The sequence below is a fragment of the Protopterus annectens genome, chromosome 6.part0 (assembly GCF_019279795.1).
Source record: "Protopterus annectens isolate FY-2018-M chromosome 6.part0, PAN1.0, whole genome shotgun sequence".
Classification (NCBI taxonomy): Eukaryota; Metazoa; Chordata; order Ceratodontiformes; family Protopteridae; genus Protopterus; species Protopterus annectens.
In genome coordinates, this window is record NC_056737.1 from 1623796295 (window position 1) to 1623813820 (window position 17526).

Genomic DNA, 17526 nt, shown 5'->3' on the forward strand with positions numbered 1-17526 from the left:
CAGAAAGAAGGTCACCTGCTCAATGTCAAGCTTCACTCTCTTCATCTAACAGCCTGGCATATTCTGTTTTGAAACACAGCAGGTCTCAACTTCCTCAACAAGTTTTAAATGTGATTATGGAAGCCAGAAGACCTAGTACAAGGAAAGTGTACGCAGACAAATGGAAGAGATTTTTATTTTGGAGTGCAGCAAACAATTTGGAGATTTCTGAGCCTAATTTGAGTGTGGCTCTTCAATATCTTACTGAGTTATTGGACAAAGGTTTGTCTTTCTCTTCCATTAAGATTCATGCTGCAGCAATTTCAGCTCACTATGATTGTGACCCACCATTGTTTTCGCATCCTTTGTTCAAGCAATTTCTTAGAGGGCAAAGAATATAAGACCCCACGTAGAGCTCCTACTCCTGCTTGGGATCTCAATTTTGTGTTGGAGAAACTTACTCTACAACCTTTTGAGCCTCGGCTTCTGCTGAATTGAAATACTTGTCATGGAAGACTGCTTTTTGTTGGCCATTACTTCTGCAAGAAGGGTTTCTGAATTGCAGGCCCTTATGGCGGTAGAGCCTTTTTGATTTTCATAAGGATAGGGTATCATTACGTACTAATCCTTCCTTTATGCCTAAGGTGGTTTCTAGTGTGGCTTTAAACCAAACTATTCATTTGCCTACTTTTTATGCAGATCCCCAAAATAAAGGGAAAAGATTTTGCACACTTTAGATGTACACAGGCAGTTGCGTTATTATTTAAGCAGGACTAAGGATTTTAGGCAGTCTCAGCAGTTGTTTGTTTCTTTTGCTTTGAGTTCTCAGGGCAAGCCTGTGTCAAAACAAACTATTTCTAAGTGGATTGGGTTTTGCATTGCATTTTGTTATTCCCGTCATGGCAAGGAGATTCCGGCTGGGATTAGGCCTCATTCCACTAGGGCTACTGCCACTTCAACAGCATTTCTAAGGGGGGTGGCAACTAAGGATATTTTGGAGGCAGCTACTTGGAGTTCAGTGCATACTTTCTCTAAGCATTACCACCTTCCTCTCTACTCTAAATCTAGGGCTGGTTTTGCCACAGCAATTTTGCAGGGCATGTTGACAGCTCCTGCTTCCTTATGATTTGCCAGCCTCCCTTACCTCTGCTTTGGGATTCTACCCAATAGTTAGGACTGCAGCAATGTGGAATGAAGAACATAGTACAGTTTTGTACCTACCATAAATGTAGATGTTCGAGGATCCACATTGCTGCAGTCCAATTTACCCTCCCTCCTTCCCCTCTGTGTTTAGGGGTGGTTGTGTAGGTGAGGTTATACTCTGGTAATTTTGTATATATTGTACATAGTTTTGGTGTAGGATTGTTTGGAGTTTTTGGTTTTGGCCTTGTTTTTTTTTAGGGTCTTCTGACATCTGGGGCAAGAAAAGACTGAGGATATGACGTCGGTCATGCGCATTAGTACCCTGATGAGATTAGTTTCCAACATACCGGAAGGAACTTCAAAAGCAGTGGGTTCAGGCATTTCCATGAGGGGCGTGCCTGGATGTACTTGTAATTTTGTAGAACCATTTAAGTCCACTTTTGTCAATGCTCCTTGTGACAGAACTACAGTGTTTGGTCCTAAAGTAAAGGAAACCCTGTCCAAGTGTGAAAAGGATGGAAAGACTGTGTCTGCCATGGGCAAACATGTTTAGTCTCCCCAAAGATCCTGTTCCAGGAATCAGTGCAGTAGCCAAAAAGATGTGGTTAAAAAGTCTCAAGATCCTTTCCAAGACACAAGTGGAGGATGTTCCCCCAGAGGTAGAGAAGGGAACTCTAATGGATGACAACACCCATGTGGCAGAAGTGGCCTGCAAAACCAGGGCTTGCAAGAATCTTTCTTTGGCAAACCCTTTCAGCGTTCCTGAAAGGTGGCCCAACTGTCCACCTCTGGAGACAGTCAGAGGGGGGCATTTATCCCTGCACCAGAGAGCCTGGATAGATTTAACAAAAGATACTTGGGTGCATTTGATTATTTCCAGAGGCTACATAATACCCTTTTCCCTTCCACCTCCAATTCCAAGAAAAATCTACAATGTTCCACCCATTCAGAGGGATCAAGCAGCAATTCAAATTCAAACGCTGCTAGAAGAAGAGTCATCCATGAGGTCCCACCAAACCAAACAGGATCCAGAGCTTACTCAAGTTTCTTTTTAATGCCAAAAAAAAACAGGGGACTGGAGACCAATTTTGGATCTCACCAATTTAAACAAATCAGTTCAGCAAATCAAGTTCCAGATGGTCACAGTTCAGTCCATTCTCCCCTTTCTAGGCAAGGATGACTGGATGTGCTCTATAGATCTTCAGGACGCCTATTGTCATATAAAAATTAACAAGTGATCCAGAAAGTACGTATGCTTCTGGTTGGGAGCCAGTCATTACCAGTCCAGAGTACTGCCGTACACTCACCAAAGCTCCATGGTGTTAATCAAATGCATGGCAGTAGTAGCAGCTGACCACAGACTGCAGGGATTCCAGGTGTTTCCCCTACCTGGATGACTAGCTCACTTCTGCTCTGGCCAGGCATGAGCTCATATATGCAAGAGATCAGGTTCTCCAGACTTGCGCTCTTCTGGGGATAACCATAAACTGCAACAAACCACTACTACAGCCAGCTCAGACATTGGAGTTTATAGGAGCACTTCTCAATAAAAAATCTGACATTGCTTCTCTTCCACCACACACAGCTGAAACAATAAGGTCAGAAGTCAGAAAGATTATAATGAGTACCTCAGTTTCAGCTTGTCTAGTTATTCGGACTGTAGGCTCAATGGCTGCGGCAATAGCTGTAGTTCCATGAGCCAGGTTTTATATGAGGATCCTACAGTGGATGCTAGCTGCTCAGTGGTCAGTCCTTTATCAGTGTCGTACCAGATAAGAATTACCCAGATATGCAAAAGAGATCTGAGTTGGTGAATTCAATCCAACCAAATACTTCGAGGCCATCCTTTCACTCCCCAACAGCCCAAGGCCATAGTAACCATAGATGCTTCCCAGATAGGATGGTGGGCAGTAGCTCAGAAAGACAGTCCAGGGCACTTAGTCCCCAGAGGAGGCCAATTAGCACATAAATGGCCTGGAGATGAGAGTGGTGCTATTACCTTTGCAGGCATTTCAAGATGCTTTCCCCTCTGGGACAACTTTGATTCAAACAGGCAGCATGTCACTTGTACAGTACATCAACAAACAAGGAGGAACTAAATCCTACCCACTGTGTCGAGAAGCTTTCCGAATCTGGCAGTGGGTGATCTCTTCCAACCGCTTTCTATTAGCAAAGCACATTCCATGGAAATCCAGCGTGATAGCAGACAAACTGAGCAGGTGCATTCTTCTTCCTCATGCATAAATGGTCCTTCAACAAAATGGTGGTGGATGAGATTTTCCATCAATGGGGCCAGCCTTGCTGCGACCTGTTTGTTTTTCCCATAAACAAGTGTAGCAACTACTGTGCCCTAACTTCACCACAGTAGAAGTCACCGAGGGATGCTGTACTCCATGATTTCCCCCCTGCCGGTCTTTTCTCTGCTTATCCACCAATTCCATTGATTCCAAAATTCTGCAGAAAGCTTCCGAGTTGAAGACCACAGTAATTCTCATTGCACCCTGTTGGCCTTGACAAATTTGGTTTCCCTTCCTTTAGCCTCACCTGGTTCAACCACAGTGAAACCTAGATCCGACTCCAGACCTTCTGTCTCACCCGACAGGTATGATGCATCCAGATATACCAAACCTCAAGCTGACTGCTTGGCTTCTCCAGTTCCATTAATAGCCAGACAATCCATGCTTGCTTCACCTGTTTGCTGTATAATTTTATCTTTCTGTAAACCCTCAACAAGAACAATCTATTCCAGTAAATGGAAAAGGTATGTTATTTTGGGCACAACAACACAACTTTAACTCTTTTTCAGCCCCTATCAATTACATTTTGGACTTTCTAGCACACTTATTTCTAAACAAAGCTAGTTCTTCAACCATTAAAGTACAACTGGCAGCAATTTCCAATTACCACATTGGATTTAATGGCTCCTCCATAGCTTCTCACAAGTTGAGCAAGGCCTTCTTTAAAGGTACTCTCCTCCTAAGGCCTTATTTTAAAGATCCTACCCCTCCATGGGATTCAAATCTGATGCTGCAGTCTCTCTCACAATCCCCTTTTGAACCAGCAGCTACATGATACCTTAAATATCTTACGTGGAAGACAATTTTCTTGGTTGCCATTACTTCTGCAAGAAGAATTTCTGAGATCCAAACATTATCCTCTAAATCTCCATCTTTAATTTTCCACAAGGATAGTGACCTTACATACTAATCCATCCTTTCTGCCAAAGGCAGTGTCAGAATCCAATATTAATCAGGCCATTAACTTACCAGTGTTCTTTCTTAAGTTTACCAACAACGGAGAATATATATCTTGCATTTACTGGATGTCCATAGACAGTTGCACTTTTATTTGCATAGGACTGAGAAAATCAGAAAAGCTGACCAATTGCTTATCTCACTTTCTGAACCAACTTTAGGAAAGCCAATTTCTAAGCTTACGTTATCAAAGTGGTTGACAAATTGTATTTCCTTCATTTATACTAAACTCGGCATTACTCTTCTACATTCCTTGAAAATGCACTCCATGGTGACTTCCACAGTTTTTCAGTCAAGAATGTCCATGGATGATATATGTGCAGCAGCAACTTGGGCTACTCCCCATACCTTTGTCACTTATTACAAGTTGGATCTGTCCTCCAGAAACAGGGCATAATTTGGATCTATGGTGCTCAGGAATATCCTTCCTTGAGTCCACCCTGGAAACAGGTAGCTAGGGGACTCTGTCCCAGTAGTTGAGGATAGAATGAAAATTGACAACATCAGATAAAGAAGTTATGTACTCACCATAACGTTCCATATGTATTGCCCATATTCATTCTTTCTCAACTCCCCTCCCACCAACCCCCATCCTAAAACTTCTGGAGGAACAAGTGTTTACAGGATCCCTGTATACTTATTTTTTTACATATGACTTCTAGATATGGCTTCTCCACTAACCTCTTTCATACTTTAGTCTCTACTGAGCAGCAAAGAAGATCTAAGGTATTTGGTAGAAGTGCATTGTGGGTAAGGGAGATGCTTGAGAGATTTGGTTGCCGTGAGGTTTAGCAATGGCCAAGTCAGATCCGATGGTTTGGATCTGAACCCAGTAGTTGAGGAAGAATGAAAATGGACAACAGAAATGGAATGTTAAGGTGAGTACATGACTTATTTTTCTTGTTGGCATTACATCAGCAAGGCGAGTTTCTGAACTCCACACACTTTAAAACAGCCTTATTTGGTTTTTCACAAAGACAAAGTAACATTACATACAAAACCCTTCCTTCCTACCAAAAGTTGTTTCAGTCAAACATTGAATGAAGTAATCAATTTACCAGTCTTTTTTCCAAAATTTGACAATAAGGGAGAATACACGCTACATCTTTTATATGTTCGTAAACTACTTTGTTTTTACTTCTATAGAACAAAAGTATTTAAAAAAACTAATTAACTCTGTTTGCTTTGCTAAAAACAAATTGGAAAAAACAGTATCTAAAGTTACCATAGCTAAATGGATAACAGATTGTATTTATATTTGTATATTCTCTAAGAGATTTGCCCTTACCCATGGTTACATCATCTGCTTTTTGGGCCAGAGAGCTTCAGTTGATGACATTTGTGCTGCGGCCACTTGGTCCAATTCCCATACCTTTATTGCTCATTACAAGTTGGACATCATATTCAGGAACAGGGCTGCCTTTGGCTCTGCAGTTCTCTGGAATATCCTTCCATGAGGGCCACCCTAGATTGTCATAGCTGTGGACTCTGTCCCATACATTGTGGGATTAATGAAAATGACAACATCAAATATTAAAGTTATGTACTCACCATAACTATGCATCCATGTTGTCCATTTTCATTCATCCTCAACTCCCCACCCTCCTTCCCCCTATCATTATCCTTTGGGAGTAACCTAATGAGGTGATGAGGTATATGGGAACCATTGCTTCCAGTGTGAGCCCCTACTCTGTCTCTGTCCTGATTCTTGTTATAATTATAATTATTATTATAAGTATTTTTGCCTTCTGGCATCTCTAGCAGCAGCAAACTCGATCTGAGGTAATCTATCAAGTAAGGGGCATTATGGGTAAAGGGAAGAGCTTGAGAGTCAGATCCAAGAATCTAGAGAGATTGGGCAAGTCAGATCAGAGACCCATACATTGAGGAAGAATGAAAATGATCAGCACAGATGCATAGTAATGGTGAATACATTTAATTTTGATTGCATGTATGTCCACAAGCAACTCATATTTTATGTAGACAGGAACAGATCTTTAAAACAATACTCACAATTATTTGTGTCCATTTTTGATAGAAAAATGACTTCTGAAGTTTGTAAAATGTCTTTGTTTAGTTGGTTGACTTATTGTATTAAGTTATGTTGTAATAAATAAATAAAATGTTGCCTTCAGTGCTTGTTAAATTCTGTTGGGAAAACTACAGTACAGTTTTGTCTTCAATGTTCATAGGTAGGTACTAGGCTATCTGCCTGAAGGCATTTATAAGCCTGGCCAGAATGTGTTGGCTTTCGCCGCCCCCTTAGATTAGTTCCCTGTGCCTCTGTCCAGCAGAGCCACTGAAGTGATCCCCGGGGTAAACTTTGTTTCCCATCCACTCGTCAAGGTTTCTCTTGAAGAGTGTTAGCGAGGAGCTCTGCCTAATGTAGATTGGAATCTTGTCCATCAATTCTGGGTTGGGCATGGCCTTGTATGTCAGGCAGAGATCACCTCTGAGTAGGTGGTATGCAACTGAGAACAGCTGGAGTTTCTTCAGTCGAACTGCATAGGGCATCTGTTTGAGGCCAGTTGATACTCTTGGTATGGTACTTCTGCGGTCTTTCCAGCTGTTGCAGGTGTCTTGTAAGGTACATCCCAAATGGGGTGTTGTACTCTATGATGGGTCTGATGAGTGATGAGTAGAGGGGCACAAAGACCTCTTTTGATGTGGATGCGAACCCTTTTATGATTAGGTGGGCCACATAGAAGGATTTTTTTAACCACTTTGGCAATGTGATTATCAAAGGAGAGATTACTGTCTATTTGGGTCCCCAGATCCCTTATTATGTTTTCCGTATTTAGGGGACTACCACCTATGTGGTAGTTTGTGGGTACTTTGTTATTTCCAAAGGGAATAACTATGCACTTTTTGGCATTTAGCTTGAGGCCAGGATTTTGACACCAGGTATCCATCTCAGTGAGACCCTTTTGGAAGATGTCTGTGTCAGCCGGAGAGTAAATTATAGCCCCTAGTTTGCAGTCATCTGTGAACTTTGTCAGCCATAGTCCTCCTGTGCTTGCCCATACCAGTGAGAAGTATATGCCGAACAGGAGGGGTCCTAGGACTGAGCCCTGGGGACTGCCACTTGTAACCGGTTTAGAGTCGGACCTAGCTCCCGCAACTCTCACCATGTGGGTTCTGTCCATGAGCCAGTTGGCAACCCATCTTGTGACGTAGTGGTTTATGTTCAGGATGGTGAGCGTGTCTATAATACCAGACTGGGGAATGGTGTCGAAGGCCTTTGCGAGGTCTAGGTAGGCTGTGTGTACCACCTTTCCCTCGTCTATAGCCTTAATAACTGTCTCAAAGAAGTCCACCAGGTTTAGGAGGCATGATCTGACCTTAACAAAGCCAAATTGGGTAGGGTCCAGTGTTTGGAGGTTCCCAATGTCTCTGTTAATGAGTTCCATGATGATGCACTCCATAGCTTTGCAGGCAAAGCTAGTCAGGCTTGTAGGGTGATAGTTCCTGGGGTCTGTTGTGGCTCCACCTTTGTGGAGCAGAATAACCATTGCTGTGCACCAGTCTGAGTACATAGCCTGTGGAGAGGCTGAGTTTGAACAGTGTGTTTAGGTGAGGGGTTAGTTCGTCTTTGAGATTGTGCAGGACGCAGCCTGGGACGCCATCCGGTCCCATTGATGTTGTGTTTTTGGCTTTGGAGAGGGCTGTTTTAACTGGTGTCTGTGATTTCAGGGGCTCTACATTCTTCTGGTATGGTTATGGGCCCTTTTGGGGGTGAGAGGGGGGTGAAGTTTGCACTGAACCTGTCTGCCAGAATGTTGGTGATATCGGTCGGTTCGGTGTATTTTGTGCCATTCTGCACTAACTCCAAGCAGATCTGAGCATTGCCACTTAGATTATTGACATAGCTAAATAATGCCTTGTGGTTATCTTTGGAGTCCTTGGCAATTTTTCTTTCGAAGCTCGACTTGGATGATTTTATGAGGGATCGTAGTTTCTTGCTGATACTGATCAGGGATGTCTTTCCTTCTTGGAATTTTACTCTTTTATGTGCTAGTTTCCTCCTTCTATTGTATAGCTTGTTTATGGCAGGGGTCCACCAGACTGGTTTCCTTTTCTTGGAGGAGTGAGTCTTGGTTTTGGTTGGGATAGCACGATCCATGCATTCTTGTAGGTGCCCATAGAATGCATTAGTAAAGGATTTTGCAGCTTGGACAGCGTTATCCTTTAGCATGGGGGCTTTGAAATTTTCCACCTCAGTCTTAAGTAATGTGAAGTTTGCTTTTGAAAAGTTTTTCACGGTGGCTTCCTTGTCTGGGCTGGGGGCGGAATGTGGATATCCAAAGTGATTTGTTTATGGTCAGATCTAACCAGCGAGAGGTTGCCCTCAGGTGTGGAACACCAGTCGCCCATGTTGGTGATGACCAGGTCCAATATGTTATCTTTGGTGGGAGTGTTGACCAGTTGATCCAGGGCATTTGAGTTTATAAATTCTAGGAAATGTTGGGCAAGGGAGTTGGTACTTGAGTAGTTCTCCCAGTTAATGTTTGGGTAATTGAAATCGCCCAATATTAGGGTGTTTGGTAGGACCTTTATGTTTCCCAGTGTTTCCAGAAATGCAGAATGGGGGTCCTGGGACATGGTGGATGATCTGTAGCAAGCTACAGTTTGAATTGCAGTTTTGCCCATTGTTAGTTGCACATGGATGATATCTGAAGCATCGTGCTGTGCCACTAACCTGGAGGTGTGGGTATCCTTGATGAATATGGATAAGACCCTGCCTTTTGTATTTTGGTCCAGGTTCTGTGGCTGAAATGTATGGTACGAGTTGTAGCCTGGTAGTGCTGGGATGCTCTCTGGAGTCTTAAACCAGGTTTCTGTTAACTGCACATATATATAATTTCTCCATACTGAGGAGTGCCTCGAGTGCGTGCATTTTGAGGTTTAGACTTCTGGCATTGAGTAGCATTACCCTCAGTTTTTTGTTACTTGTTCTATTTATAGTGGTAGGTTGTCTTTTGAGCCTTACCTAAAAAAGGAACTATGGGAGTGGCAAGAGCCTTGGCCAGTATTCGAAAGCCTAAGGGTGACAGGTGCAAGCTGTCTCTAGCGAAGCAGCATGGCTTGTCGAGCATGTCATCCCAGGCGGACAGACACTGGATCCCCTCTGAATGACACCAGAAACCTAGCCAATTGTTGAAATTGATACCTTTTTCTTTATACCGTGGTATCATTCTTGGTGAAGGCAGGATGCTACTCAAGGTTAGGATCATACTGGTCTGGGCTACGTGATCAAATGTTTAGAGCTCATTTAACCAGGATAGTGGCTATATCGCTTATTTAACCAGGGTAGTGGATATATTGCATGCTTTTTTTTCAAAATGCCTCATTCAGTGATATTTTCCTGCAGATCCATGCACTTCACTCAATACTTTTTGCAAGTTACTGCAAGCTAGATGTAATCTCTACATACAAGCCTTCATTTAGGGCCAGAGTTGAAGGTAATGCCCAAGAGGATAAGCTTGTGATGCTTTCCTACTGTTAACAAAGGTGGACCTCCTCATACCAGATATGAAAGTTATGTACTTACCATAATATAAAATCTAGACCTGCAGATCCATCATCTTAAGTGTACCCACCCTCCTTCCCCCTGCCTTCCCGTTGACGTGGTTTATAGGACTTCAGTTATTATATACCGAATTCTTTCCTTTTCTGCTTTAGCACGAAATGACAGAAATATAAGCGGAAGCTATTTTGGGGTGTCTTATAGGTTAAAGAGAAGGAGCTATAGTAACAAAGGAAATTCAAGTTACCAAGCTACCTTATGCCTAATGGCATTGATGGTACTGTCGATGAGGATGGACCTGTTCAGATCTTATATTATGGTGAGTGCATAACTTTCATTTATCTTTCAGTTTGCCTGTAGGTAACATACAGGCCATGTGTGAACAAGTGAATTTGTGTGCATGTGTGTGTCTGTGTAAACTGGCCAGAACTGTAATTACAACAAGGTAAAGAGGTGGCTGCCCTGGTCACAAGCTTTTAGGGGGGTGCAATTGGCAGGTGCAGATGGTGTTGGGAGTGCAGTATCAACATTGATTTATGAAGCTATGATGATATCTCGGCTTCATAAATGAATGCTGATGCTGCATTTGCAGTCACAGCTAATGTGCTGAAACACACTGTGTGTAGTGATAACTGTTGCAAGCTGCTTATTACATTTTTACCAAGCAGTTTGTTACAATTACAGATCTGAAGAAGAGCTTTGTTTATTTTCACATATCCATCCAGATAGGCTCTGTCAAATGAGAATGAGTTCAAAATCAGTGTATGGCATGAAGGTAGATATTCATTTTAATTAATCAAGGTATAATGAGTCTACTGAAATGTGCAAAACCTAAGATGTTATTTCTGTCAAGATGCTTGAGTAATTGGGGAACATCAAACCATAAGCAATGTTAAGTATTACAGTGTACCATAACAAAAAACATTTTACATATTGTCACAAAGCCTGGACCTAATTTATTTTATTGATTTAATTGTTTAGAGATACTACTATTACATTCACAATGGGATTGACACTGAACATGTAGCCGCAATGGAAGATTCCTGGCTAGAACATGTCTTGGAATTAGTCCCACGACATTTGAAAGCACTGAGCAGCACCATTGATTCACTTTCTGATGAAATGAAGGAGGACTATCTTTTCAGTGTAAAGAAAGCTATAGGTAAACTGATAAGTAAACAATATTTTTGTTACAGACAAAAAAAGTCACTTATTTGTAGAACAGAACTATTAGACTGTAGTTATCTAACATAGTTTCTTATTTTATTTTTAATTTCTGTGCATTTTATCTTACCAGAATCAGTGTCCTGGTGTACAGTGCTCCTATGTGCTTGATGATTAAGTTGTAGTTGATTAACTTTAAACCCTTAAGACCGGGTCTTTTTAAGGAAGGTTGCATCCCTGATCCTAACTGCTGCTGGCCGTTATGCTCTGTGTCCAGAATGGGCAGTCTGCAAAATGACTTTACATATTTTCATGCTATGTTTCAAGGAATTATACTGGGATAACTCTCCCAAGGCTCAGTACTGGGACCACTGTTTTTGGCATCTGTTTATCTGAAGTGGAAGCCAATGCTGAAGGTTTATACCTGACTAAGTTTGCAGATGATTGCAAGCTGGGATTATCACTGACCTCCCCACCACCCCGCAGACACTGTAGCATTCTTCAAGAAGGTCCATCTCTGACTAACAAATGGTGCCAAAGCCATGGTCTTAAACTCAGTGCTAAGAAATGCATACTTGTACACTTTGGGAAGTCAGCCATCCCTGCTAATTACTGTGTGGATACTATGCCCCTAAGAGTTGACCCAGTGGTCAGGGATCTAGGTACGCCTGTAGTCAACCTTACCTTCAACCACCACATGGCCACAATGGTGAGGAAATCCTTTTAAGTTATGCAGCTTATGAGTAAGGGCATGGCATCTAGATCCAAAAAGGTTATTATCCCCCACTGTACTGCTTCCGGGGATCACTTCTGTGGCTCTGCTCGACAGGGGCACAGGAAAATAATTTTCTTGGTTGGCGAAAGCCAGGGTACATTTTTTGGCTAGGCTTGTATGGGCCCTAGGGCCGATAGCCTAGTACCTACCTGTGAACCTTTGGTATGTGCTTGACCAGGCATATGTGGCAACTAGAGCAACCTCAGAGTTTCCTTATAAAAAGAATACAAACCATAACAAACCTGCCTTTTGCAGAGTGCCTCAAAGCCCTTTCCCTCTACCCATTCCACAACAGATTGCTGAAGGGTGATCAATGCCTGGCTTATATGGCATCTACAAACCACACACTTATGAATCTCTTACATATTTTTAAGTCAAAGAATACCAGAAATACAAGGTCTAGGGACTTGAATTTTGTATGATATAAACAGAACATGCTGGAGAGACAGATGTGTGTCCCAGAGACTGCCTGTCCTGTAGAGCAGGCTTCCCATCCATGTTAAGATGGGTTAGTCTATTACCTAGTTAAAACACAACCTACACCATTGGATGGGGAATAGGAAATTTACACCGGGTCTGGCACCCATGTCTCCTGTGGACAGAAGTAGCTTATAAATGCCTGGACTTATAAATGCCTGGCCTTCAGTATCATATTTGGATACAGGGTATCCCTCTTCTTTTGGAAAAACTTGGTTAAGAATAGAAAGGCCCCCTGGGTTGTTAACCGAGTAACAGTCTATGAATGTATAACATGTTATATGGTCATATGCCTAACTTCAGAGCCAAAAGATCAACTGCATCTTGATTTTAATGAAAAAAAATAATTTTAAGTATTTTAATGGTTTTATGCCCTATTGTTTAAAATAGAGACAATTTCACTTTATGTACATAAGGCAGGATTCAGAAACAAATTCTCACACTCCATTATATGTAATAGCATAATGACTACTGACATGCAGAGCAGGTAAGATTAAGAGACATAAGTGGCACAGTCTCACTACCTGGGAAAATAGCATGGTTAGCATCCTGTGCAAGTGACCACAAAATGAAATGCAAATGAAGAACATTATGGAAATGAGGGTAATTTGAAATGCAAATGAGGATAAACAACATGGCAAAGCTATTCAGAAATGTATAAAAATAGAACAATGAGCTACTTCAGATACTGAAATTGTTCACCATTATTTTTCAATAAACAGAGCAATCGACTGTGTAAAAACACTAGTAGCAGCAACATTTGTTTTAGCTGAACAGCATTTGTTAGGGCTGCTCTTGCACCAGCTACTCTTTACTGTGACCACCATCGCTCTGCAGTGCAATCAGATCCAGCTGCACCTGACCTACCATCAGCTCTTTGATAGGGACATAGTTGAATGTTATTGTATGGTCAGAGCTTGTAGGCATGCCATCCTCACATGAAATGTGGGTTGCATGGAATACCAATCCCTGTGGACATTAAGTTACATGCAGAGATGACCTTCCAGCAGCCATCAGGGAACAAGGTGGATATTTCACAGTCATCTGCCTCATGAATACGATAACAGTTCTTTGACATCATGATGTAGCATATGGAGAAGCATATGTGGTTGCCTGATCTATGTTAGAATACTGAATGACCAAAACATCGACGTTCATAACATCAATTGATATGAGTGAAACTGCACAATATTGAAGTGCCTCAAAATTGAAATCCAAAATATCAAAAGTGCTTGTTTTGGCAAGGGGGGCAAGCTCCTACATCATCCCACACCCCCTGCTAGTTATATATACCAACTCCAAAACTGCATTACAGCTGAGAATGGGCAAAACCCCAATTCTATCAGTACCTCAGTCTTAAACACCCACTTGCACTGTGAGATATTTTTGGTTTTGAGAAAAATAAGAGCATTCAGTTTCACTACCAGACTAAAGAAACAAGGCAGCAATTATTCTGAATGCTGACCACTCATAAAGATGCACACTCTTCTGTTTTCCAGGTAATGCTGGATACACCCTACATCCATTGCGCATGACACCATAATGCAGTCTGCACGGCATGGCTGAACTTTCATACAACTCTGCACTGTCATAGGCCCACAACAGTGTCTTGTGTTTGTGTTCAGAGTGTTAAAAGCCATTCCTGTTGCTAAGATTCTTCTGGTGATGTGCTACTGTAAACAACTAATGCATTGCGTTTGCTATCAGAGGGTCAGACAGACTGGAGTCTGCAGTGAAAAAAGTGCCAAGTGAGGAGTCATTTGAGGAACTGGTTGTAAGGGAACCCAACCTGAGGCTGAGACAGGCACAGTATGCTGTAGCACTGGCAAAGAAATGTCATCTGATCCACAACTATGAACCAGAATAGACAATAAACATTAAAACTGATGAATGCAATAGTATATCCAGGCCTATGCAGTACAGTCCATTGACTGCCACTGTGTATTATGCACTGCTTAGCCTGTATAATATAGAGGAGTTAGCATGGCAGTTATTTTTTACACAAATATGGTGGGGCACAGTGATAGAGATCAGTGGCTACATAGGTGGGGAGAGAGGGACCTGGGATTGTGGAAGAATTATTGTGCTATACAACTTGATGACTGGGGGAGATTGTGTATATTAAAAAGGTGGAGCTTTCTGTGGGGGACAGATAGCAAGAAGTTTAGAGTGGTTGCACAGCACTGATGCAGGGGGACATATTTGTAGCACATGGAAGAGTGCTGCTTAGATGTAGAACTGATAGAGGTTGTGGATCCACAGGTGAGAATGATGCTAACTGTGGAAAGGCTCAACCACAAGGGAGTCCCCTTCATGGAAGCACTGCTAGCTACACCCACTAGCAAGGATGATTGGAAACAGCTAGATCATTTCTGTCTCACAGTGCAATGTGGAGGATCACCATGGAGGCAAAGTCTTAAGGGCTGACCCAATCATGCCACTGTAGGCTGACCACCAGTAGTTGGCAGTGACAATGTGGCACTTTGTGATACCAAGGACACTTTCCTGTTTGGCATACCGACATCTCAGACAGTGGAGCGCTGTCTATGCATAAGTATGGTGATAGCCATGATGGGCGGATCTGTGGTACACCAAGGTGGATGTAGTAGCTGCAAAGTGGTTCTCCAATGAGTCCAACATATGGTGCACTCTTGGTCCATGAGAGCCATAGATGTATGCATGCATTGTATGATCTATTGTATGTAACATATACCAGGTAGTATGCTAATAATCTACTCTAAGGCACTGGTGTCTGGATTACCAACCTGTGCATCCATTGATTTATGTTCAGTGTGACATCTAGGTTGGGCATTGAGTAGGAGTCATGGCAATGATATTCACCTGCACATCACTCCCCTAGTGCTGTCTTTACATTCTGCAGTGACATCGCTGCCCACTGCTGTTGCATGAACAGGTGACAACCATGGACCAGATGTTGGGCAGCCAGAAATAAAGCATGGAATGTAGTGGCATGGCTAGGTTGCAGACCCAGCACACAGCTGTGTCAGTAGATGTGGGTGATGGGGTGCCCCCCACTGTAACTGCTGCTGACAGTGGCACTTGTGCTATTTCACTATGCCATGAGGTGACTGAAATTCTTATTTGGCACTGGTGCTGCACTGAGGTAATTTCTGTCCTCTTCTGTTGTAACTAATCCCACAACTGCTTCTGTAATGAAGACAGAGAGATAAACATGCATGTGTAGTGTGTAGCTGCAGGTATGTGACAGTTCTACATCCCAGTGCTACAACAGTTTTTCAGGTAACATATTATACACAGAATAAACATATATGTGGTGTATGCTGCAGTGCATGCATCCTTGGCATGCCTGTGGGAGATAGATATGGTGATGTTTACCATCAGCAAGTGCATGCCATTGGTGTTTCCCAGACATTACCAGTGATTTATGGTAATACTTGCCTGGTTCATCTTTGACAGAACACATAATGTTGTCAGCATTCCAGCTCCCCCATCCAGATCTCCAACAGATATCATAGTCCTAAACCAGGGACACTAAGAACTCTTCTGTGGCATTGGTGGTGCTGGGTCTGTGATGGCAAACCTTCCACTGTGCCCATTCTCTCATTTACAGTGACTTGAGCTTTCATGAGGGTATGAGGTATCATGTTGATCCTTTGGTGGACCTGTTATGATCTGCTTCAGCTACAACTTTCACATCCATCACAAATCCTGCCATATGTGGTCCTGGAAGGCCCTGTCAGTCTTGTATGTGTTTAGAATGCACCTGCAATGCGCACATAGAACCTGCAGTACACCTCTGTCTCTGCTAGCATGAAATTTTCCACTGTCACTGTTTTGATACCATTCTAGTACAGTACATGAGAACATGCACCTAGGGTTAGTGTCAGGGCACAGATGTCTCACCCATTAAGTACATCAGTCCACCACCCATGCTTTACCTGTGGCTGAAACAAGTAGCATGCCTGCTATACTGTGCTTTCACAGGCCACATCCTTACAGTAGTCCATTTGGGAGAGCTGTTGCATGCAACCTGTGATCTATTTTTATGGACCTGTGCATGTCTAAGCAACACCAACATGCGTCTCAAGGAACACATCTAACATCTGAATCATTTAATGGGTGTGCCTGGACCACCACACCCTTCTAACACCTCCCTTTCTGTGTGTGGTGAACCATCATGGTTACTTCAGCAATTTTTCATTCAGCAATTTATTTTTTGGGCTTGGGATGAAAGTGTGCCTTATCTGCCCATGGCCCTCTTTCTCGCACCCTTTGTCAGCTTAATTGATTGCCCCCGCCCACTTTGGCTAGTAAACGCATTCTGCATCCTCATCTACCAGTGGCCTGTGACCACATACCACAACAGCTGTAGTACTGGTTTCAACTGTGTGCACACCGCAATTGTCTGTTAAAATATATGTTTGCTATCCCATTGCAGTATTGATAAAGCAATGAGCACTGCAATGGCAACTATAGCTTTTAATGATGTCTTACTGGCCTCGTAGCAGAGCACTTTTGCTAATGAAGAAATTCTGAAATGTTTCTTAGTGACACAGATAGTACAGTGCAGTGCTGGCTCTTCATCGCTTTGAGGCCTGTGACTGCCTGTGCATATGCATGGGAATCTGTGGTGCATAAATAAAATACACACTTGTTTAATTTAATCTGTAGTACAGTCTATGTATGCCTGGGCAGCTGTGCTACAACTATGCACTCATATGCTTTGGAAAGCTAGACAATTGCCTATAGGGGTGTAATGTCACAACAGAGTTGTGGTCAGTGATGCACTGCCATGGAACTGTACTGTTTGTATGCTGTTGGCAGAACCTACCATTTGTGATGGGCACACATCTGCCACCCCTGTCCATATCTGTTGTGGTTAATCTGCTACACAGTGGTATCAAACTGCCTTTTGATTTCATGCTGCCCATTGATGCACATCTTGTGGTTTCCGTGACATTTATCAATGTGGTTCAGCCACTACTTCCCTCCTTATTTCAAGCTAGCAAGTGGCTATGACTTCTCAAAATGCTAAACTTGGAAGAGCTCCCATGTAGTGCAGCACGGTGACAAACTTATTTCTTCACCTGTTGCATCTGAACACCATGCCAGCAGGCTCATATGAGGGCTCCTAGTACAAGGCAGGTGCCTGTTATTTGTTTGCCAGGTGGTGAGTGATACCATGGCCATCATTTACTCTGGTGACATCATTACATTGACCTGAA

General features: G+C 42.6%; 1 protein-coding gene across 1 annotated transcript in view; it reads left to right on the plus strand.

The window, feature by feature from the left end:
* Positions 1-17526, plus strand: part of DNAH7 (dynein axonemal heavy chain 7) — a 4771155-nt gene that overhangs the window by 185493 nt on the left and 4568136 nt on the right. The window contains exon 3 of the mRNA XM_044073696.1: positions 10885-11065. Within this exon, the coding sequence (XP_043929631.1) occupies positions 10885-11065 (181 nt within the window). The remainder of the gene's footprint in view (positions 1-10884; positions 11066-17526) is intronic.